Source organism: Hyposmocoma kahamanoa, unplaced genomic scaffold (genome assembly GCF_003589595.1).
Source record: "Hyposmocoma kahamanoa isolate Upper Pololo Valley unplaced genomic scaffold, ASM358959v1 95, whole genome shotgun sequence".
In the NCBI taxonomy this organism is placed as follows: domain Eukaryota; kingdom Metazoa; phylum Arthropoda; class Insecta; order Lepidoptera; family Cosmopterigidae; genus Hyposmocoma; species Hyposmocoma kahamanoa.
This window is the reverse complement of record NW_020654972.1, coordinates 1201013-1223844: the sequence shown is the minus strand read 5'-3', so window position 1 is coordinate 1223844 and position 22832 is coordinate 1201013. Positions and strand designations below refer to the sequence as shown.

Genomic DNA, 22832 nt, shown 5'->3' with positions numbered 1-22832 from the left:
CTCCCTACTCCCTAGGTCTTTACCATAGATCACTTGGCTACACTATTATTATTTTTGTCCATCTTTCCATAAAGGAAAAGGCAAAGGTTTTACACCATACAGCCAAACTTGGCTACACAGTACTTTTTAAGGCGTAATAATAGGGATGATAAAAAATATCGATATATCAAAATATCAAGAAATTAAATAATTGTGTTCCGATATGTTGGACAGAGAACACAGTAGGCGGAGACTAAGAAACAGCACTATGCTGAGACTTCGTCCTTTTCGTCATTCATAGCTTATAATTATTGATTAATACATAATATCGTGTGGCTTTCTATGTACATAAAAATGTGTTTGATGAATAAAGTCATATTTAATTTACTTAAAATTCGATATTTTTAAACTCGATATATTAGAAATCGATATTTTTTGGAGTATCATTTTCGATATTTCTTTATTGAAGCCTTAGCATGTGCTTTACGAATATTTTAAATTATTAACAATATTTCTTAACCGACGAGTATAGAAAAGTATTGACGCATGTCAATGAGGCGATAGATACTTATGTGTCAGGATTGTAGCTAGTGGAAGACTGTAGTTTCTGCCTGTCCCGATGGTTATTAGATACAGTATTCATACAAACTAAAATTATTTTAGTATTACATGACTGCGTGCAATCGCGATCAGTGTGCGATTAACACAAAGATCGAACACGTAGAAATATTTTATTGGACTGGGATTTGAACCCGCGACCACACTGTACTGCATTATTGCTCTTACCAACTGAGCTATGGGTCAAGTTATTGAGTTGAGGAGTCTCCATAAATAAATAAAATCTCTCATTAGATATCACAAGTGGCGCAGAATGACGAAAATCCAGTACAAAAATCTTTAACAAAAACACATGAGAATTTCGACAACTCGATAACTTGACCTGTAGCTCAATTTGTAAGAGCAATACTACGGTGCAGTATGGTCGTGGGTTCAAGTCCTATCGGATCGAAGAAAATTTTCCTACGTGTTCGATCTTTGTATTAAAAATCATAATAAAAGCTAGTGGTTATTTCAGAAAAAATCTCTATAATACAAATATCAATACTGTATGTAAATATTGATACGATATATATCGACATATTTTTGTCAATGGGCCATCCCTAGTAATAAATGAATGTCAGTTCATTTTTTAATTTATTTCATGGCCTTGGGTTAAAGAGCGGCGGTCGGTGTGGAACAGTTACATTTCTTTTTAATTAGATTTGATACTTTTTAAAATAGACTTTTTCTCATATTCCGGTTTTCGTGGTAAGCGTGTTAGCCACTTACAAAATGGTTTTGACTAATTTATTTTTAAAACGGGGAAACTTTTCTACTATCATGGAATGTAGTTTGGAAACGGGATTTAAAAGTTGGAGAAAAAGAGAAAAAGGGATCAGACGAGTAATTATGAATAAACAAAAAAAATAAAAATATTATGAGTTGTAAATAAACATAGAATAAACATTATGTTATTATTAAAGGAGTTGAATTTTTATATTATTTTCTAAAATAAATTTAGATAAATAAGTACCTATATATAGAAAGAGTTCTTGGACAACAACAAAATATGGATGAAAGTCGAAAGAGGCACGTTGGACTGTCGATCATATTTTGGGCAATTTAAAAAAATGAGATTTAAATCGCCGCTTCAATTCACCGCTCTCAAATAAATATAGAGTGTATGATCTATTTTTACCGCAGTCACACATCGTCAACAACTTCAGGATAGTATTAACTCTACTCATACTCAAGTCCTGGCTATTAGGGTCGTATTTTCAGTGCTTGAAATCATACTCAAGTCCTGACTTGAGCAAACAACTGGAACCAGTGTAATGTCCAGAATTCTACTTTAGGGTAGTATTTCTAGTGCTTGAAATCATACTCAAGTCTGCTCAAATTCTGACTTGAGTATTGCAGTGAGTACTGAAAATCATACTCAAGTCTTTGCCATTAGTGTCGTATTTCCAGTGCTTGAAATCATATTCAAGTCTGCTCAATTCCTGACTTGAGCATTGAGTACAGCTCTGAAATACGACCCCTAGGGTCGTTATTAAAAATAAATTTGTGAAAAACTGTAACTACAAAAACCCGCTATTTTTGTGAGAAAAACACTGTCAGTGCGGTTTTTATGAATATACTCGATTTATGTGAGTAAGTGGATCACATCTCGAGTTCGTATAGCGTCAGTCTTACTGTAATGTCAAAAGTGGTATTATTGTACTAAAGTAGCACAATATAACTTTTTTTAAATTCCTTCGTAAATGTCGCGTTGGGCAGGGTTTCTCGCTCTTGGAGAAATTAATTTTTGTTTTCTTTCCGGTTGCTAAGCGTAAACAGGCTTTATTAGTCCCTAAGAGCTGTTTGTAGGCAGTTTGATTTATGTGTATCAATATTTATGTGAAATATTTTAGGAGATTGCACTAATTCAATTTGTTTTGAGCATGGCTGCTTGTTGCGGAGTAAGTTGTTGATTTGGTATTCAGCGTGTGTTTCGAGTTCAAGAATTTCACGTTAAGGTTTGTATAGACCTTATTGGTGTATTGTTATTCTAACTAAACGTACAGCAACGGGGCTAATGTATGTACTAACTCAAGCAGTCCGGTGATTCACTTGAACGTGAAAGAAAGTGTAATGTTCGAGCTTTCCATTCCTCATTAGTCGTGGTTACATAAAGGTACCTATTTCGGTTTTACACTTATTAGTCGATAGTGATGGTGTTTGATAATGAACTGGTTGTACTCGTGTAATGTGTTTGAGTGTAAATGGATGATTACAGGTAGTGATTTCACATAATGTTTTCCAAGAAGAAGAAGAAGCCTCTGATTTCGCCGCCGAGTAATTTTGAGCACAGAGTGCATACCGGGTTTGATAAGCGTGAAGGCAAGTTTGTTGGATTACCACTACAATGGGCTTCACTTGTTGGAAACAATCAGGTTTGTAAAAACTCGATACTCATTAAAATTTATTGCTTTCTCACTAAGGTTAGAGTGTGGAGTGAGACAAAGTGGGTTAAGTTCGCCAAGTCTCTTCAACCTTTACATGAATCGTTTAATTGATGAGCTGAGCAACACCAAGGTTGGATGCTCGATGGATGGAATAATGGTGAATAATATTAGTTACGCAGATGACATGGTGTTGCTGAGTCCCTCAATAACTGCTTTTTGGAAATTGTTAGGCATATGTACAAAATATGCAGAGGCTCATGGTCTTAGGTACAACGCCAGTAAGAGTGAGTTGCTAGTTTTTAAATCGGGTAGCAAGACCTGTGTGCAGGGCTGGGCAGTATTTGAATTACTTGTATTTGAAATACGTATTTAAAATACAAATACGTATTTTGTATTTGTATTTCAATTACTCCCTAAAAATGTATTTTGTAATTGGTATTTCAAATACCTGACCGTAATGTATTTTGTAATTTGTATTTCAAATACTTTCGTTGCAAAATACATTTCAACAAAATACTTTTTTCTTTTCAATGTACAGCCTATTTTGTGACGTGCATAGATTTATATCAGTGTTGGGCATTGATAATGATAATATATTTATTGCAGTTTACATAATATAAATAATACAAATTTTACACTATATTACGTATACTTGTAATATACTGTAAGGGCATAGCAATATAAAAACTTATAATATGGTTTAATTACATTTCAAGCCATAGCAATAATTATTATTACAAAATTTCTTATTATATTTCTTATCATATATATAAACATACTATTAATTGTACAATTATGTGTTATACTAGTTTTAATTCGACCATAATAACATTGCATTTACTCCATTATATAACATTTTATCTACTTCATTTTATTTATTTATTCACATAGTTACAATGAAAGACATATGAATCCTGTAATATGGATATGATAATAATGGACAGCAAAATAGGAATGAGGCAGATCAACGCTATAGCAATTTATCATCAAGATATTGTTGCACTGTATAGTAAGTTTTATTAGAAAGAATGTTTTTTAAGTTATTTATGAAAATACTTGTTTTATTTTCTTGCTTTATATGCTCCGGTAGTTTGTTGTATATTTTTATCGACATTGAATATGGGCTCGATCTATGCATTTCCAATTTTGAGAACGGTGTTACAAGATTATTTCCGTATCTTGTGGGATGGTGTCTTGGTTCGTCTCGCAGTTTAGTATAAAATGTGGGTACTTTTTTATAAATTTGCAAACTTCCAAAATGTAAATTGATGTTAGGGTTAAGATTTTGTATTTTCTAAAGAATGGTTCACAGCTCTCTGTTCTTGATATATTTGCTAGTATTCTTACGCAGTTTTTTTGTTTAATAAAGAGGTCATTTACAGTTGTACTATTGCCCCACAATATGATGCCGTATGATAGCCATGCATAAGCGTACGCATAGTAAGCACTTAGGGCAGTTTGTAAATTTGTTGACTTGTTTATTTCTTTTAAGGCGTAAGTAAAACTAGATAGCTTTTTTGTGATTTTTTGTACATGCTGCTTCCAATTTATATTTGTATCGATATCTATTCCGAGTAAATTAAATGTATTGACGGTTTCTATTTGTATTTGGTTATACGAAAAATTAATATTTAGTGATGGTTTTTGATAGGGTCTAAATTCTATAATTTTGGTTTTTGTGAAGTTAATTTCTAAATTGTGATCATTCATCCATGTTACAATTGTAGTTAGTGTATTATGAAGGGTTTGATTTAAGTGGTCACTATTTTTACAAGAGGTTAATATTGAGATGTCGTCAGCGAAAAGAACACATGAATCGTTTATTACTTTTGGGAGGTAATTTATATAAGCCAGGAATAGTATGCACCCAATGACGCTTCCTTGTGGTATCGAATTGTTCATGTTTTGGGGCTCAGATCTGACTTGAGTTATTTCCCCTGTCTCATAGTTATAATGCTCGATTTCTACATACTGGATTCTGTTTTCTAAATAGGATGCGAACCATTTATGAATGTCACCTCGTATACCCATTCCGTAAAGTTTATCCAGTAAGATATCATACCGAACTTTATCGTATGCCTTTGACATGTCCAATAGGATACCGATACCATACTTTTTTTCATTTAGTGTATCCAGAATCTTTTGCATAAATTTGTAAGTCGCAAGTGTAGTTGAACGATTTTTCCGAAAACTATTCTGCGACTCATCAAATATATTGTACTTTTCACAGAAAGAGTATAGGCGGCTACACATTGCCTTCTCAAATACTTTCGAAGCCGCGGGCAATAATGCAATCGGTCTGTAATTACTCAGATCATACTTACTTCCTTTTTTGAGGATCGGTTTTATCAGGGATTGTTTAAGAAGATCCGGGAACACACCCTCGGCAAAAGACTGATTGACAAGCGTATAAAACGGAAACGTCAATTCGTCTGCACATACCCTTATAAGCGCGGATGGTATCTCGTCTATTCCATAGCTGTATTTATTTTTTAGATTACGTATAATTACGTTTATTTCGCGCGGTTCGACCGGGCTCAAAAAAAAATGTGGAACCCTTCACGATTTTGCGTGTCATCCTTGCGCAGGGGCCATGCTAATCTTCTCTGTATCGTTCCAATTTTAGTATATGTACTGCCGAAGCAAGTACGTTAATCAATTAAATTTCAATCAGATTAAAAATTCTATTCAATTGCAACTGATTTCGATTGAATTGATTTTAATTGCAATTAGATTAATTTTATTAGTTGTTCTAAGAAACAATTGAAACTAACAATTAAAACCGAAACTATCAAGTAAAAGTGTCATCACGAATATGGGTTAGGGGATGGGTTTGGGGTGTGTTAGGGGGTCGGTTAGGGGGCCGGTTGAGGGTCGGTTAGGGGTCAGTTGGGGGTCGGTTAGGAGGTTAGTTAAGGGGTCGGTTAGGGAGTCGGTTAGGGGTCGGCTGGGGGTGGTTCGGGGGTCGTTTAGGGGGTAGGTTAGGGGGCCGATTGGGGGGTCGTTTAGGGTGTCGGTTGGGAGGTCAGATAGGGGGTAGGTTAGAGTGCGGTTAGGGGGTCGGTTAGGGGTTGGTTAGGGAGCCGTTTAGGGTGCCGGTTGGGGTCAGTTAGTGGGCTGGTTAGGGAATCGGTTAGTGGGTCGGTTAAGGGTTTGGTTAGGGAGTGGGTCAGGGGCGGGTTAGGGGCCCTTTATGGGTGGACCCCCTAACTGACCCCTTAACCGACCCCCTACCTATCCCCCACCGACCACTTAACCGGTCCCCAACCGACCCCCCAACCGGACCCTAACCGACCCCCTACTGACACCTAACCGACCCCCAAACCGACACCTTAACCGACCCCCTACCGACACCTAACCGACCTCTAACCGGACCCCCTAATCGAGCCCCTATCTGAGCCCCCAACCTTCGTGGTGGTATTATATGTGAAGAACTATATACAAAAAATATATGTAATTAGATTGAAGTCGTTGTAAATGACGAAGTAAATGCAAGTGATCAATCACTTTTTTGCAAAGAGCATCTATTATATGTATGTATGTGTATATGTGTGTGTGTGAGTGCGTGTGTGTGCGTGCGTGCGTGCGTGCGTGCGTGCGTGCGTGCTTGCCAGCGTGCGTGCGTGCCTGCGTGCGTGCGTGCGTGCGTCCGTTTGTGTAAAGCGGAACGTTCAAAAAATGAAGTATGAAATTATTTGATTTTTAATTCGGGACTTATTCACGTATAAACATATTTTATTTACCTCGAATTTTCGGACATATTGCAACGTCCATGGTCTCGCAAGGACTGAAGAGGCGGGTGTCAGCATCTTCTAGTTGTGCGAGTTTTTCTAACTACCCGCACTTTATCTTCATTACTTATTTGTGCACTAGGGTTCTCACTACACCGACACACAACACTCACGACATCTTAAATACTCGTATTCAATGCAGTAGAAGCACATTTGCAGGTGGCAACAGTGCATGGTATTGTCAAAGTCGTCAAAGTCATCTTTTCGCGGTTATAACTTAGAGTAGCAGGGTTCTAGGGTTATAGCCGCCATTTTGCGGTTGGTTTAAATTGCACATTTGCATCCTTTATAGGCCGAGTAGATAGGGATAACGTATCGCGTGAGCGACTAATTTGTGTTGTGAACATGTTATGAATGGCATTTACACGTATATACAGTATTCGACATGTATAGGAATATTAATAATAATTATACGTACTTCGTGCTCTGAAGTATGGTTGTATTGGTTTAACAGTTTTTTTCTGGTAAAACTGAATATTTAAAACTTCTTTTTCAAGATATGTATTGTGGAAGGAAATCCTTTGAAGGAAATTGTTGGTTTCCACATGTCGCGATAAGTATACTAATAAAGTATTTTGTAATTTGTATTTGTATTTTGTATTTTAAATACACCCCATGAAAGTATTTTGTATTTTGTATTTCAAATACACCTCAAGAAAGTATTTGGTATTTTGTATTTTAAATACATTTAAGGAAGTATTTTGTAATTTGTATTTCAATTAAGATGTAGCATGTATTTTGCCCAGCCCTGCCTGTGTGGCACTCCTCTTAAAAGAGTCACCGAATTTAAGTACCTGGGGCACTGGGTCTCTGAGGGTCGTATTCTAGAACTCTATTCAATGCTCAAGTCAGGATTGCACTGGCAACACAAGCACTGGAAATACGACCCTAATGGCAGGGACTTGAGTATGATTTTAAGTGCTTTAAACCATACTCAAATCCTGACTTGAGCATTGAGTAGAGTTCTTGAATACGACGCTTTGACTTTAAAGGACGATTTAGATGTTGAAAGGGAGCGTAGGGTGCTAGCAGTGAGGGGCAACATGTTGGCTCGTAGGTTTGCTAGGTGTACTGACGACGTCAAACTTATGTTGTTCAAGGGGTACTGTCAGTCACTTTATACATGTAGCCTATGGGTCAATTACACCCAAAAAGCTCTAAGCTCCCTCCGTGTGTTGTATAATAATTTATTCAGGATGCTGTTGAAGCTGCCTCGATTTTGCAGTGCATCGGGAATGTTCGCCGTGCCTCGCTTAGATGGCTTTTCAGCTATCATGCGAAAAAGGGCGGCTTCTTTGTTGCGCAGTATTCGGGGCGGCGATAACAGCCTCCTGAGTATAATTGTAAACCGTGTACAGGGTTGCTTCCTAGATCACTGGTCTAGGATGCACATTGGTTTTGTGGCCTATAATAATAAATTGTAAAATAAGCAATATGTAATACTAACCCTATTTTTAAGTGTTTTGTTAATAACCCTTATGGACTTAATCCGAAATAAAGAAATTTATTATTGTTATTACTAATTAAAATGTACTTACATAAAATAAATTGTTACATGATTATAATTATGCATACTATATAGTCTATGCTTAGCCATTGAAGATGCTTCAGGAATTGTCATTTTACATAACTAGCATGGGTGACAGAACTTCATTATTTGTGTATCTGTGTTCTTACAAACATTGCTTTAGAATGCTAAAGTTATGCAATGGTGAAAGACATGATATTTTATTTGATCTTAAGATTGAATTAAGATCTGTGCTAAAAATTGATTTTTGGCACTTAGGTTCTTTACATCTCTCAGAAAAATATTATATTGTTTATACACACATCAAAAGTGTCTAGGGATCAAGTACGTTTAAGAGTATTGCTGCAATTAGGGTTAATTATATTAACTTTTTTGTATCGCTATTGATACTTTTTAGTGAGTTTTAACATTTAAATAAGGAATATTGTTTAAAATTCGATAATAAGAAGAAAATCGATTGTCAATGTGGTTTTGTATAAAAATGAGTTATAGCGTTTTGACAAAATCATTACAATATCTGCATCGGAACCGAAACAATTTACATTATTATGGAGAGACGACATCATTTAACCCGAGAAGTGATGATGCGAGCCGTCGGAATGTTGGAAGCTGGTTCCAGGCAACGTGCTGTGGCTTTCACTCTTAACACTACACAGAGCGTCATAAGTCGCCTCTGGACGCGCTATCGCATGACGGGCAGCGTGGCCGAGCGACATGGAGGACGATCTCGCATCACGACTCGCAGACAGGACCGGTATATCCAAAATACTGCTCGACGGAATCGTACCATGACCGCCATGATGTTGGTTACGAGGCTCCACAGCTCCTCAGGCTTGCTAATAAGCGATCAAACAATCCGAAATCGTTTACGTGAAGTGGGTCTGCGATCCCGAAGGCCGCTCAGAGTTCCACCTATTGCACCCTGCAATCGCAGGACCCGTTTACGATGGGCTCGCGAACACAGAAACTGGGAGGAAGAAGACTGGCGCTATGTGTGCTTTTCGGATGAATCCCGCTTCGGTATGAGACCGGATACAAGACGTACTCGAGTTTGGAGAACATCTGGACGTCATGAACGTTTGAGATATTGTCAGGAAGTTCATCCATATGGTGGGGGAACAATAATGATATGGGCCGGTATTTGGATCGGCGGAAGAACCGATCTCATTTGGATCAGGGGTAATCTCAATGCTAAAGTTTACGCAGAGAGGATTGTTTCAGATGTTATCATCCCTTTGCGAGGCCAGTTGGGTGATTCATTTCAACTAATGCATGACAACGCACGTCCACACACGGCTAGAGTCGTAACACGCATTCTTGCCGAAGCTCGTATCAACGTTCTGCCGTGGCCTGCTCAATCGCCAGACCTCAATCCAATTGAGCACGCATGGGATATGCTTCAAAGAAGAGCTGTGCCGAGTATGCATACCGTACATACTCTACAACAATATTTTGACTTGTTACAAAACGCATGGGCGGCCATTCCTCAAAGTGATTTTGATGAACTCATCTTAAGCATGCCAAATCGCTGTAATTGTGTGATTCGTGTTAATGGTGGAAATACAGATTATTAATTTTCTTATCTTTACAATAACAATGAGCAAAATCATCATTTTCGCCATTTTTTTGTCATTTAATTGACGCCGTTAATTTGAGTTTTTTCCCACAATTTGCAAAAACATCAATTTTAGTTTATTTTAATTAAATATAGGGGTAAGCGGTTAAATAAAACATAAGCATTAAAGTAAGAAGTCGTCCTGGAAGACTGGATTTGGTAAATATTGCTTAAATAATTTTTATTTCTAAAATATTCTCTTGATCCCTAGACACTTTTGATGTGTGTACTTTTATGGCATGTTTTTAATAGCTGAATAATGACTTCAAAATTAGAGTTGAGACAAAGCTATTAACAGCTGATAACAAAGAATTCGATGAATCATAACGTTTGTGATAAAAGTGCAGGATTATATTTTTACAATAGTTATAATATTAATTTTACACATGTGAAGAAAGATCATTTGTTCTTTTTTTTCTAGATATTAAAATCAACAAATAGACCACTACCTTTGGTGGACCCATCAGAAATTACGCCTACTGAAATTCTAGATTTAAAAACAATAGTACGAGGAGATCATAGAGTCACACCAATATCTTCAGTGGCACGTCCAATTTCCGCCATCCCATCACAGCCTGTCCAAAATGGAGTAATACTGCCTAAAACATCAAATGTTGCACGGTCAAACTCACTACGTAGTTCAAGTCCACCCCGTATTAGAAGGGACTACAGGAATCAGGCAAATGTACCTCCTTCAGTGCCTGAGGAATCACCACCAGTGCCTCCTGCTCCACAACAATATCCCAGCCTGCGAAGAGATCACTGCAATTATACCATGAACAAGCTAATAACAGAATCCCCAGTCGACTGGTCTCAGCATGCTCATGAAGCGATGATCAGACCTGTTTCAGCAATGAATGATAATCATTCCACAAATGTAACATATCAGAATATACAAAATGCCAATGTTCCTTATCAGCACAACCATCCACCTCAGACTATGTCCCATAGCATGTCACACGGACTAAATGGAAATAATATTACCATGGGTATGTATTTGTTCATCGTTTGATACATCCTTGTCGTTAACATAAGAGGTGCAGGAATTAATTTAAAACTGCTTCATTGCAATTTGAGAAACATAACAAGTTATTGACAAAACTAAGTGCCTACGTGGTAAAATGTCTAACGCCATCCCCAGAGAACAAAAAGATAACTGCCATTATCACAGTTTTAGGGTCGTATTCCAGAACTCTACTCAATGCTCAAGTCAGGATCTGAGCATGATTTCAAGCACTGGAGATACGACCCTAATGGCAGGGACTTAAGCATGATTTCGAGTGCTTTAAACCATACTCAAATCCTGATTTGAGCATTGAATAGAGTTCTAGAATACGACCCTATGTGTTATATCATATTTAAGATCTTTAGGTACCAATACATCTTATCAATTTTTTTTCGTGATTTTTAAGCAGTTACTTACTTACGGAATAACAAAATAATACAATAATATTCACATTTCCTACCCATGCCCAAGTGCACAAATATAATGTTATATGATAATATTAAACTAAATGAGTTACGTTTCTTCATATGACAAATGACAATAGAATTGTTCTCATAAAAATAATTACGCGAATTAACGATACACGCAGTAGTTCAAACTGTTCTGGCTGTTCGTATAAGAAAGCAAAAGTTGATTATCATATCATGGTTTCATTGTAACAGCAGAATAAATGACCTTTCTAAAAAAAATATCTTACTATGTTTACGAGAATAAGATGATATGTAATTATTATCTTCGCCACTGTACTTTTTTCTTGCAATCGCAATTACCATTGCGACCCATAGAATAAAATGATGATGATGTCAATGGTGCAATACTTGTTTTTGGCTCAGACTATGAGAATATAATGATAATCCACAATATAAATCCAACATGATGATTGATTTTCACTAATTATTTATTATCGAGTTCTTAGGTTTTCGCGATTGTTACACATAGGAAATGAAACTATTTTTCCGGATTTAAATCGCGTATATTTGTTTTTTTCATACAAACCGACGTTTCGGGCCCTTTACAGGTCACGGTTGTCCTTTCCTAATTATTTATTATTGAAATATCTCCATTTTGGCTTAACTTACGGCTGTTTAATTTATGATATAGAATGCACAAAAAATAATCTTTCTTTAAAGCTTATTATTAATCTACCTACATTCAGTATTTAAGAACTTATCAATGAAAACTTTTTTTATTTTTCCTGAAGTATTACTTTGTATATATATATGTATGTATTTATATATATGTATTTATAATAATAATTGCAACAAAGAAACAAAAATATATATATATATAATTAACACACATAGGCATCTGCACAAAACATGTCAACCTCTTACGGGACTGTAAGGCCTAGACCTGAATACTCCTACTGTTAAGTATACCACTATATAAATCAGTTATTATTTCTGTGCTTGTTCAAGGCGAATATGGCGTATCGCGGCATCAGCACGCGCCGCCTCCTGCGCCTGCCAATCCAGCCGCACATCTTCCTCTCGCCGCGTCAAAACACGAGCTTCGCCTAACACATGACCAAGTATGTGGTTCCAATTACACATGCCTAAGATAACATATCTTGTGCTGTCAACTTTATCTTAAATTGTAATGTGACTCTTAGAGGAAGTGTAACTCATTCTTGTGTGACTGATTGGCAATTTTGCTTCAATATAACGTTGTTTATACTTTCACTTATGTTCTAAATTATATCAACATGTTTTATATAATTTGGATTATTAGATGACAAACTTGTTTTTTTTTTGTTTCTATTAGAGCTGGACCTTTTTGTGGTCACCTTTCTGTGTCTTTATAGGCATCTACCTACTAATATTACAAATTGTTCTCTTTAGTTCCGCGCAGCACTAAGACTGGTGGTAAGCGAAGGTGATCCGCGCGCGACGCTGACGGGCTTCAGCAAGATCGGCGAGGGTAGCACGGGGGTAGTATGCGCCGCGACTGACACGCGCACGCGTCGACGTGTTGCCGTCAAGATGATGAACCTGCGACAGCAGCAGCGGCGCGAGTTGCTGTTCAATGAAGTGGTATGTTTAAATTTTTATTGAATTGATATTCAATTATTTTTATGTGAAATTACTCCACTAGTTTGTTATTATTATTAAGACAAAGATCGAACACTCAGAAAAAATTCCTTCGATCCGGCCGGATTCGAACCGACGTCTTCTAGCATACCGTGCCAGACGCTATAACAAATAAGCCACGGAACGAACTAGTGGACCTCACGAATTTTTCTATGTGCTTGCGTCGTATCTTTGTATTTGGTTTTTCAATGATTTTTTTACCGTACTACCATCGATGAGAAATCTATGATATCGTCACCTTTACAGCTACCTGCCCTGGCTAGAGATGTCACTATTCATTGTATTAAAATTTTTATTGAATTGATATTCAATTATTTTTATGTGGTATGTTATTCAACTATTTGATTGCTGGCCTTATCCTTTTGCCTAAAACATTTTAATTTTATTTAAATAAACCATTCTTTAGATTTCACACATAATTTAAGCCTCAGAATGCTCGAATTTGTACAGTAGTTTTTGTGCTCCTTTTGACTACATACAGTGTCTTGACATATAAGAATTGAAAATATTGAAGACCACACTATATAATACTGCTATCGGCGATTGGTTTATGTGCCCCCAAAATATCACGTCGGGAACATTGTATTAAATGCGATATAAAGGCAGTAGAGTTAAAAATCTTTTTGATTATAAATTATTTTTAGTGCTAATGCACAACACAGGAGTTACAGGGTTGTTGTCTAACTCAATTCATCTCTTTACAGGTGATAATGCGGGATTATCCACATCCGAATATAGTAGAAATGCACGCATCATACCTTGTAGGCGATGAGCTCTGGGTGGTAATGGAGTATATGGCGGGCGGGGCCCTGACTGACATCGTGACGCGTTCACGCATGGATCCTGAACAAATTGCCACTGTCTGCAAGCAATGCCTGAAGGTAACTTGGCAATATCAATTAAATTTTAAAAGTAATGTCATTGGCTAGTGGATCAATCAATCAATCATCAATCCATTTATACGTCCCACTGCTGGACACGGGACTCCTCTCAGGGGAGAGTTTAGGCCATAGTCCGCCACATTGGCCTAATGCAGCTTGGGGATTTCACACATTTTCCGTGGGTTGTGAACCTTCTTCGACGTGCAAGTTTCATCATAATGTTTTCCTTCACCGAAAAGCTCATGATAAATTTCAAATTAAATTTCGTACATAAATTCCGAGACACTGCGGTGCGAGCTTACGACCTCGGCTTGAGAGGCGGTAGGTCAAACTGTTAGGCTGCTACGGCTTTGCCTAGTAGAACCGTCGATGAAATGGTCGAACCAACCACCACCAACTGAGCTAAAAAATGTTAAGCAAATATTTACAATAAGCCGATAAACTTTTAATAATATATAGTTTTTCTAATAGCGTGCTCTGCTTTCAGGCGCTAGCATTCCTCCATGGTCAAGGCGTGATACACAGAGACATCAAATCAGATTCTATTCTTATGACGGCGGATGGCCGTGTCAAACTATCGGACTTCGGATTTTGTGCTCAAGTGTCTCAGGTATATCTTCGTAATATGAGTATAACAGTTTTGAATGAGTTTCTATTTTTGAACAGATGTATTTTGGTTCAACAGTTTATTTCCGTCCATGATTAACAAACACATTTAACAAATGGATACTGTAGCGTTTTATGTATAAAACCCGCATTCATTAGCAAACTTATTTGCCGTGTTGCTGCTGATGTTAGACATGTTGTCCTACGATTCCAACGTAAAATGTATAAATAGATTATTATACATTTTTTTATTTATTATTTTTTTCACTTAATACATCCGCTAACAGAAGTATTCATTGCGAACATGTTGGCTTTCAGGAACTGCCGAAACGAAAGTCGCTAGTGGGCACGCCATATTGGATGTCCCCTGAAGTGATATCAAGATTGCCGTACGGGCCCGAGGTGGACGTGTGGTCACTGGGAATTATGATCGTTGAAATGGTTGATGGCGAACCTCCGTTCTTCAACGAACCTCCTTTGCAGGTAAGGGTTGCGAGTCGTTTTGACAAAATTTTGTATATGTACACTTAAGATATTATGTATACCTGTGAATAATCAAATATATTGTCCATACAATGTTTAGATGTACAAGGTGACAAACATATTATAATATATTAAAGTATATTTTGATGAATCTTATACAAATTTGCTAGTGGAATTGACAATTCACAAGCAAGAAAAATGACATCCATGTAATTGCAATGTGTGAAAACTGAAAATATTTTTGAAACTAGCACCATACACCGCCTTAACTTTGTTTGGCCTCTATAATTCCACTGACAAATGCACCAAACAATTTCGTATACAGAATTGGAAAATGCATAAAGCAGAAGATAGCTTTTTGTCCAAAGTGTGTATTAAAAAATAAAATATTTAGGTGTCATTTGTCCCACAAAAATCGATCCTACACATCTATCGGCCGACTTATACTGACCCGATCCGATATGATCAGCGGTAAAGAATAGAACATTGAAGTGCAATTTAGAGAGCGATTGTAGGATAAGTGTTACGTGTGTTGAATCAGCTTAAAATCGGACACTTGGCACCGACAAAAGTCAGATACAAATCGGTGACTGACAAAAGTAACATTTGCGATTGGCTAGTATTAAGGCTCAACTCATACTGGTGCAGAGTCGAAGCGTCGCGTCGCGTCCTGTTTCTTAACTACAACGACGACACTCGCATTAGTGCGCCCGGATCACAGTGTGGTCGGCGTCTGACGCTTCACTGCGCTCAAGTGACATTGCATATCACAAATTTGTACCTTAATAATGGAAAAATAGAGATGAATATGCTATAGCCGAAAAACATGACGCGTCGCGACGCTTCGACTCTGCACCAGAGTGAGTTGAGCCTTAATACTAGCCAATCGCAAATGTCACTTGTCAGTCACCGATTTGTATCTGACTTTTGCCGGTATTTTCGTTTGCAAAAAAAATAATTCTGAAATAATGCCAGTGTCCCTGCCGCTCGACCCGCGCAAGAGAACCGTTTGAATACGGGAAATATTTGAATTCCAGTTGAGGTACTATCGACTCTTAATCGCAGACCACACCGCGAACGAAGCTGAGCTAACTTAGCTTAGCTCACGTAGCCGGGGCATCTATTCATACTTCAGTTCACACCGCGAAATAAGCTAGCCGAGCTGTATAGTTGTAACTATACAGACGATCCCGCTAAGCTATGTAGAATATGTCGTCTTTCTAACGCCCTTCCCCCCCGCACGTATCCATCGCGTAGTATGTCACTACTTACTACGTATATTCTTAGCTTAGGTTTGCATGCAACTACGTGAGCTGAGCTAAGTTATTTTAGCTTCGTACGCCGTATGGCCTGTACTTCGATTTAACATGAGTGACATTTGGCAGGCGATGCGTCGCATCCGCGACATGCCGCCACCCAGGCCGCGAGGTGCTGCGCGTTGTCCTCCTGATTTGCTATCGTTCGTGGAAATGGCGCTGGTACGCGACCCCGCGCAGCGTCAGCCCGCCGCGCGCCTGCTGCACCACCCCTTCCTGCGCCGCGCCGGCCCGCCAGCGCTGCTGGTGCCTCTCATGCCGCATGTGCACCAGCAGCCCTCGTCCGCGCAGTAATTCTTATTCACTTCACACATTTGTACACTTGGCAAAATAGATAGATAGTTAGATATCTATCCACATTTATCGATGGATATCTATCTATCGTTAGATAGATCGATTACTAGCTATATCCATCGATAGATATCTATCTATCTTGGCAAAATGGTTAAAACACAATTTTCATCCATCAGTGAAAATGAACAATGGTGTCGTTTTTGTGATTCTTAAGTCTTATTCGGATTTGTCTGCTCTAATTACATTCTCTCGATATATTCTCTTGTAATCCTCATCGTATATGTGCGATGACGACAATTTTGCTGATGATATTAGTCCACACGCGAAAACAAACATGATATTATTTCTTTCATAAAGTATTGATTATTCATTTTGTTTGGGAATACAAAATGTTCGACTTAATATTCGTTTGTACCAGCGTTTTTGTCGAGTACATGTAGGTAAAAGTTGTTTGGGTAAGTATTCAGATAATTATAGTCATAAACAGTCGTTACTTTTTATATACTTATAATCCCCAGACACGGAATGCAAAATGTATCAAACAGTGTCATTACGTAAACCCGTTTTAATTCAGATAATTTAAAAACGAAAGACCCACCGCTATTTTTGACGTGACGGTAAAACTGACCACGCCTGGTTGCGGTATTTATAACGCTCGTAGTAAATAATACAGTACACGGCTAATCGTCAAAATAAACAATAAAGGTATGTACATATATAAAATACGATTTTGGGACAAAAGTACATAAAAAACTTTTCAAACTGTTTGTTATTCATAACCAGTGTTATTTATAATTTTCAACCAAAGTTGTTTTATGGAGCAACTTATAATATTTTGTATTATAAGTTATGAACTTACAACAATTATTTTCTTAAATATGTATTGTATAAGTGATGAAATATTATATAAACATACGTACGGTAACTGCTTAACGAAAACCAGTGAAATCATTCCACTTTTTGTACTATAAAATCGTTTTAAAGTATTTAGTCACATTCCATATCTTCAATAGCTAGCTGATAAATTGATTCTATTTTCTTGATCATGAATTATTATATTATTGTTGAAACTATTTTATTGTACTTATATGTTTATTATTGCCATACATTTGTTGAATATACGTGTTTGTTATAGGTTAAGCTAGTAACGTAAATAAGCTATATTTCTCAAAAATTCCGAACTATTTGTAGCCTTCAAAAACTCCGCCCCGTCCATAGGTGTGTTCTAGGTATTCGTATAGTACAAAGTATTTATATAATTATGTACTTATTGATAAAATCATTTTTGCGATGGTATTGTTATTTCGGCATTGTAAAATTTTGTACCAGATAATTAAGGAACTCACAATTGGTTGTTACTTACTAAATCAGTATTACTGAATGTTGCTTTTGTACTTATGTTTTTCTTAATCATATACTTAGGTTGTATTGTTCAATTAAGTTATAATCATGTTCAGTTGCTTTTTCCTCCATGATTCTCTTTTTACATTCCGAGATAATATTTTATGAATATTGTTATGTAGGTTCAAATCAAATGTATTAATATTATGTATTTTGACTTGAAGAATTTTGGTAACTGTGATTGCCTAGCACCTAACCTGATGATTATTATTGTGGTTATGTTAGTGCATGCAGAGTCAATCAAATCTTTCTAGAATTAGATTACAGGAGGAGGCTAGGTGGAATCCTGTCTTTTGACATTATGGGCAGCTACATTTGTGATTATGTAAAAGGTTTAAATTTTCTGTATCAGAGAGCCTAGAATTAGTGCCTTATAACATAGCCTTAGTGTTTTCGCAAGCACTCTTTGCACGTGTTCGTTATTGGCATAACAAAGTATTTATACATTATAGAGGAGTAGGTAGAATCAACTTGACAAAGTTCGGACTTGATTTTCATCACAAAGACATTATTCAAATTAATTCAGTTTAAAAATAAAAATATAACTTATTTCGTACGCATTAAATCAATTTCATTTATAAGGTATATGCCAAATATATTGTAATATTTCACATTGTTAAGAACTGTTATCAAATATAGATTTTGAACTAACTTTGACTTTTATTTAAAAAGTACAAATGCTTGTTGTTAAATTATTTATTTTAATTAAAATCAGATACATATTTAAAATGCAGATTAAATTTATTTACTTGTAGAATTCGTATTCACTTTCATCTTTCTTGATATTGTTCTTATATCCTTTCTCGAAGTCTTTGGGGAGGACAATGTACCTAGAAACAAATAATACAGAATTACAACGATACTGATTGCTTGTGAAACATTTTATTAAAAAACGTGTAAATAAAAATACGGCCGAGGTATGCGGTATTACAGATTGGTATTAAAGTTGGTACATGATTAGCAGTAGTTATTACAAATTGTTATCAAAATTGGCACATGATTAGATTAGCTATTACAAATCGATATTAAAACTGGTAAGGGAACTGTACGCTACCGCGATCGAGCAGGGAGTGGCGGTGGAACGAAACAAAATCAGAATGGCGAGGCAAAGGAATTAAAGAACGATTCAAAATTAAAAAACGAGTGGCCAGGAACCGAAGAAAAGGCGATAAAAAAGTGGGATGACAATGTAAGGAAGTCACATCGTCACAAGGGGAATGTGGCATAGGAGACAGCGCGAAACTGACATTTACTAGTAATTCCGTGAAAGATATCGTAGTTTTTTGGAAAGTATCGTTTTGCACGTTTTGCATTACGATTAATATAGTGCAGGATTGCTGAGTCAGATCTAAGCTGGTTATTGGATAACATGCAAAAATATAAAACAATTTTTGAACAAAAGTGTGAGATTTTATTTAGGCTTTAAATACCTGTTTTCTCTAACAGCGTGCATGCCTGCCTCTTGACAGATGGCGTTGATATCAGCGCCGGAAACGCGATCGGGCCGCGCCACAAATTCCTCTAGGTCTACTTCTTCAGACAGGTTCATCTTTGCGGTAATTGTTGAGAATATAAGGCGTTTTTGACGTCTGCAATGAAAATTTTTTAATCCAGAACTCTAAATCACTTTAAACGCATGTGACCTAAAAATAATAATTAAGGAACAAAAAATAAATATGCCTATAAGAATTTAAAATTTGAGTACAAGTTGAGGTATACCTGTCAGGTAGGGGGAACTCAATCTTCCTGTCAAGACGGCCAGGTCTGAGCAAAGCGGGATCCAAAGTGTCAGCACGGTTCGTCGCCATTATAACCTGTCCATCAGAAATATTTACATATTTTTCATTCAGTATCAAAATAAAAAAGGTCATGTGGACTCTCGTACTCTTGGGAGGTTCAAGAGGCCAGAATGTGTCCTACAAATAACTTACCTTGACATTAGTAGTCTGGTCAAAGCCATCCATCTGATTGAGTAACTCCAGTAGAATTCTCTGAACTTCTCTGTCAGCGCCAGTCTGAGCATCAAATCTGAAATGAAAATCAACAAATATTGCAAAATAATAATATAAAAAAATTCTGACAAGGGGGTCATGTAACATGATTCCCTTCAGATTGCCTAATAAATTTACTCTCTAATTTAGTAATACTTATTGAACACAAAATGTCTTGCATTGCAGCATTTTGCTGTGTAGTTTCTGTTTCACCTAATTTTTTCGCAAATATACACCCTTTAAAAGTTTTATAAACGTATGTACATAAAATGAGGTACATAAATTTAGTACTACTAAATTTATGGTAGTGACCTACTACGTTTTACATGAAGTAAGTTTTTCTATGAAATGGGACTAAGAGTCGTATTCCAGAACTCTACCCAATACTCAAGTCAGGACTTCAGTAATGCAGTGAGCACTGAAAATCATACTCAAGTCCTTGCCATTAGCGTCGTATTTCCAGTGCTTGAAATCATACTCGAAGTCTGCTCAAATCCTGACTTGTGCATTGAGTAGAGTTCCGGAATACGAACGTTAGGGTCGTATTCCAGAACTCTACTCTATGCTCAAGTCAGGACTTGAGTATGATTTAAAGTACTGAAAATCATACTCCAAGTCCTTGCCATTAGGGTCGTATTTCCAGTGCTTGCAAGGACTTGAGTATGATTTCTAGTGCTTTGAATCATACTCAATTGTGCCTTAATCGGAGATTAAAACGCGAAATTATACAAATCTCGAACTAAATTACCCGTATCGGCCCGTTCTAAGGAATCCCGTGTCAATCCAAGCACGCACGCCGCCTCAAATTGCCTATCCTCTTCGTGGCGGCCATATTTACAGAAACATAATTAAACGAAGGCATGGCTCAAAGGACTTGTATCCAAGCCAAAATTATTAATAAAAAAAACAAATACGATTTTACGATGCTATTCAAATGAATATTGTTGGAAAAAGTCAATTTCTTGAGTGATGATGTTTGATTTAATGGTAGATCTCAGGTAGTAATTATGGATTAAATAGTATTAATTATTAAATAGATTACCGTTTAGTGGCAATTGCGTCAATCTCGTCGATGAAAATTATGGCAGGGCTATTCTCCTTTGCTAAACGGAACACGTCGCGCACCATGCGAGGCCCTTCGCCGAGGTACTTCTGCACGAACTCTGAGCCCACCACACGGATGAATGCAGCTGGAATATGAGCTTGTGTTATAAGGAATAGGTACACGTGGAGGAGTTTGCATTAGGTCTCCTTACTTTGATAACATGCCTCCAAATTGGGCCATCAATTTTCCAGTGATGAAATGGGTTGCCGATTTTTGGTCTATTGTTTTCTCTTAACTAATCCATCACCCAGTTAGGTATGTTAGTTTTACACAGTTCAAAACATCAAAGTATATCCAACCTCTCATCATACATTTAAAGTCACACATGTTCCAGTATCCAGGTAAAGACTAGTGTCTTTAGTGCTGATCACTAATTTTCAGTTCAATTGTCAACATTATCTTGTGTTATATACATGTTGGACCCTGAGGGATCACTGAGTATCAAAAGTATCCTATGTACAAAACTGTCCTATGAATAAAGTCAACTTCTCCAATCCAATATCTAGTAATTACTTTAAAGACACAAGAATATCCATAACAGATTTTCAATCATTCTTCATGAAAGTTAGTTTTGATATACCTGTAGTATGATGTGCAACAGCTTTAGCAAGCATAGTTTTGCCGCAACCTGGTGGGCCATACATAAGGACACCCCTAGGAGGCTCAATACCAATCTGCCTGTAAAGTTCCACATGAGTCAAAGGCAGTTCTACTGCTTCTCTAATCTCTTGCTTCTGAGTGTCCATTCCTCCAATGTCAGAATATTGCACATCTGGCTTCTCATCTGTGAACAGAATTTATTTATTTGGTTTCTTTTTCACTGTTTAGGAAAGGAAAAGGAACGATTCCTTTAACTTTTCTATTTGTGCAGGAAATTACAGACATCTTTTTCATGCATAATACGATTGTTTTCCAAAATAACAAAATTTATACCAACATAAAGGTTTTAAGCTTATACAATATTTTTAAAATTGAATTATTTAAAATACTGTACCAGCTTGCAGCATAGAAATGGAGCTATCAGCTTCAGGAGGCAGAACATCCACAAGAGCATTAGAGTGTTTGTGTAGGGCTACAGAAGCCGAAGGCTTCAGTAACTCACGGTCAATGGTTGATAGGATTCTGACATAGTAATTAGATCCTGTTGTGCTGCCAACTGTAAAAAATGTTTTTGTTGAATCAATAACAAAATGATTATATGAACATTTTCTTGACATTATTCTTTACAAGTTTGCATATAATTTAAATTTTGTGCAAAATTCAATTTGAAATTTACCATGAGGTTTCAGTGAATGAAAACATTTTGTATATGTACCGTTGATGGTGATGACGATGACATAATTGAATATTTGACATTCTAAACACTAAATAAACAACTCACCAATGCCAGTATTCTGGTCAACAGCTTCAAGGAACTGTCCAATGACCAATGGTACAGACTGGATACGTTTCACCTCTTCTTGGGCATGAAGGTACTCTTTTTTCAGGTTCCTTTGCTCATCCTTTATGTATTCCTCTTGCACTTCGAGAAATTCCAGCATTCGTTGTAGTTTCTGAAAAGAATTCGGTACATTTGGCTGTTGTATTTTCAAATTGTATAAACAGTACTTAAGGAGCATTGGAGCAAAAGTCAATAAGTCACATTCTTTTTAATGCCAAATGGTAGATTTTGTACATTTGTATGAATAATTTACCCAACTTAAACAGCAATTGCTAAATCCTCCTTCAAAATATGTTTCAAATGCAATGATGATGAAAC

At 36.8% G+C, this 22832-nt stretch overlaps 2 protein-coding genes and 1 non-coding gene across 4 annotated transcripts; 1 reads left to right on the top strand and 2 right to left on the bottom strand.

Annotated features, from left to right (window-relative positions):
• Positions 1-2139: 2139 nt before the first annotated feature.
• LOC113238111 (serine/threonine-protein kinase PAK mbt) lies at positions 2140-18533 on the top strand. Of its 2 annotated transcripts, XM_026474832.1 has the most exons (10): positions 2140-2172; positions 2433-2537; positions 2798-2954; positions 10322-10889; positions 12325-12437; positions 12748-12939; positions 13701-13877; positions 14365-14487; positions 14802-14966; positions 16352-18533. In XM_026474832.1, the coding sequence occupies exons 3-10, from the start codon at positions 2814-2816 to the stop codon at positions 16574-16576; spliced, it is 1704 nt and encodes a 567-aa protein (XP_026330617.1). In that variant the 5' UTR covers positions 2140-2172; positions 2433-2537; positions 2798-2813; the 3' UTR covers positions 16577-18533. The 2 variants fall into 2 exon arrangements, with proteins under 2 accessions (XP_026330617.1, XP_026330618.1); XM_026474833.1 differs by lacking the exon at positions 2140-2172 and having other exon boundaries at positions 2366-2480.
• Positions 5510-5616, bottom strand: LOC113238379. The gene has a single exon (XR_003311088.1). It is a non-coding gene; the product is annotated as a U6 spliceosomal RNA (small nuclear RNA).
• A 123-nt stretch (positions 18534-18656) lies between the features above and the next one.
• On the bottom strand, positions 18657-22626 carry LOC113238112 (26S proteasome regulatory subunit 6B). Its single transcript, XM_026474834.1, has 8 exons — positions 22455-22626; positions 22068-22229; positions 21654-21857; positions 21011-21158; positions 19909-20005; positions 19697-19791; positions 19408-19566; positions 18657-18807 (listed from the first exon to the last, which is right to left on the bottom strand). Exons 1-8 carry the CDS (start codon positions 22612-22614, stop codon positions 18723-18725), a joined length of 1110 nt encoding a protein of 369 aa, XP_026330619.1. The 5' UTR covers positions 22615-22626; the 3' UTR covers positions 18657-18722.
• Between the last annotated feature and the right edge of the window lie 206 nt (positions 22627-22832).

What these genes read in the sequence shown, in the direction of transcription:
- LOC113238111 (XM_026474832.1), top strand. Translation starts at nt 2,814, where the DNA reads ATGTTTTCCAAGAAGAAGAAGAAGCCTCTGATTTCGCCGCCGAGTAAT. An exon ending in TGGAAATAATATTACCATGG is followed by an intron (nt 10,890 to 12,324) that starts GTATGTATTTGT and finishes TGCTTGTTCAAG; the next exon opens with GCGAATATGGCGTATCGCGG. An exon ending in TTTGTGCTCAAGTGTCTCAG is followed by an intron (nt 14,488 to 14,801) that starts GTATATCTTCGT and finishes GTTGGCTTTCAG; the next exon opens with GAACTGCCGAAACGAAAGTC.
- LOC113238112 (XM_026474834.1), bottom strand. Translation starts at nt 22,614, where the DNA reads ATGCTGGAATTTCTCGAAGTGCAAGAGGAATACATAAAGGATGAGCAA. An exon ending in TGACCAGAATACTGGCATTG is followed by an intron (nt 22,230 to 22,454) that starts GTGAGTTGTTTA and finishes CATTTTTTACAG; the next exon opens with TTGGCAGCACAACAGGATCT. An exon ending in CACGCTGTTAGAGAAAACAG is followed by an intron (nt 18,808 to 19,407) that starts GTATTTAAAGCC and finishes ATTTGTTTCTAG; the next exon opens with GTACATTGTCCTCCCCAAAG.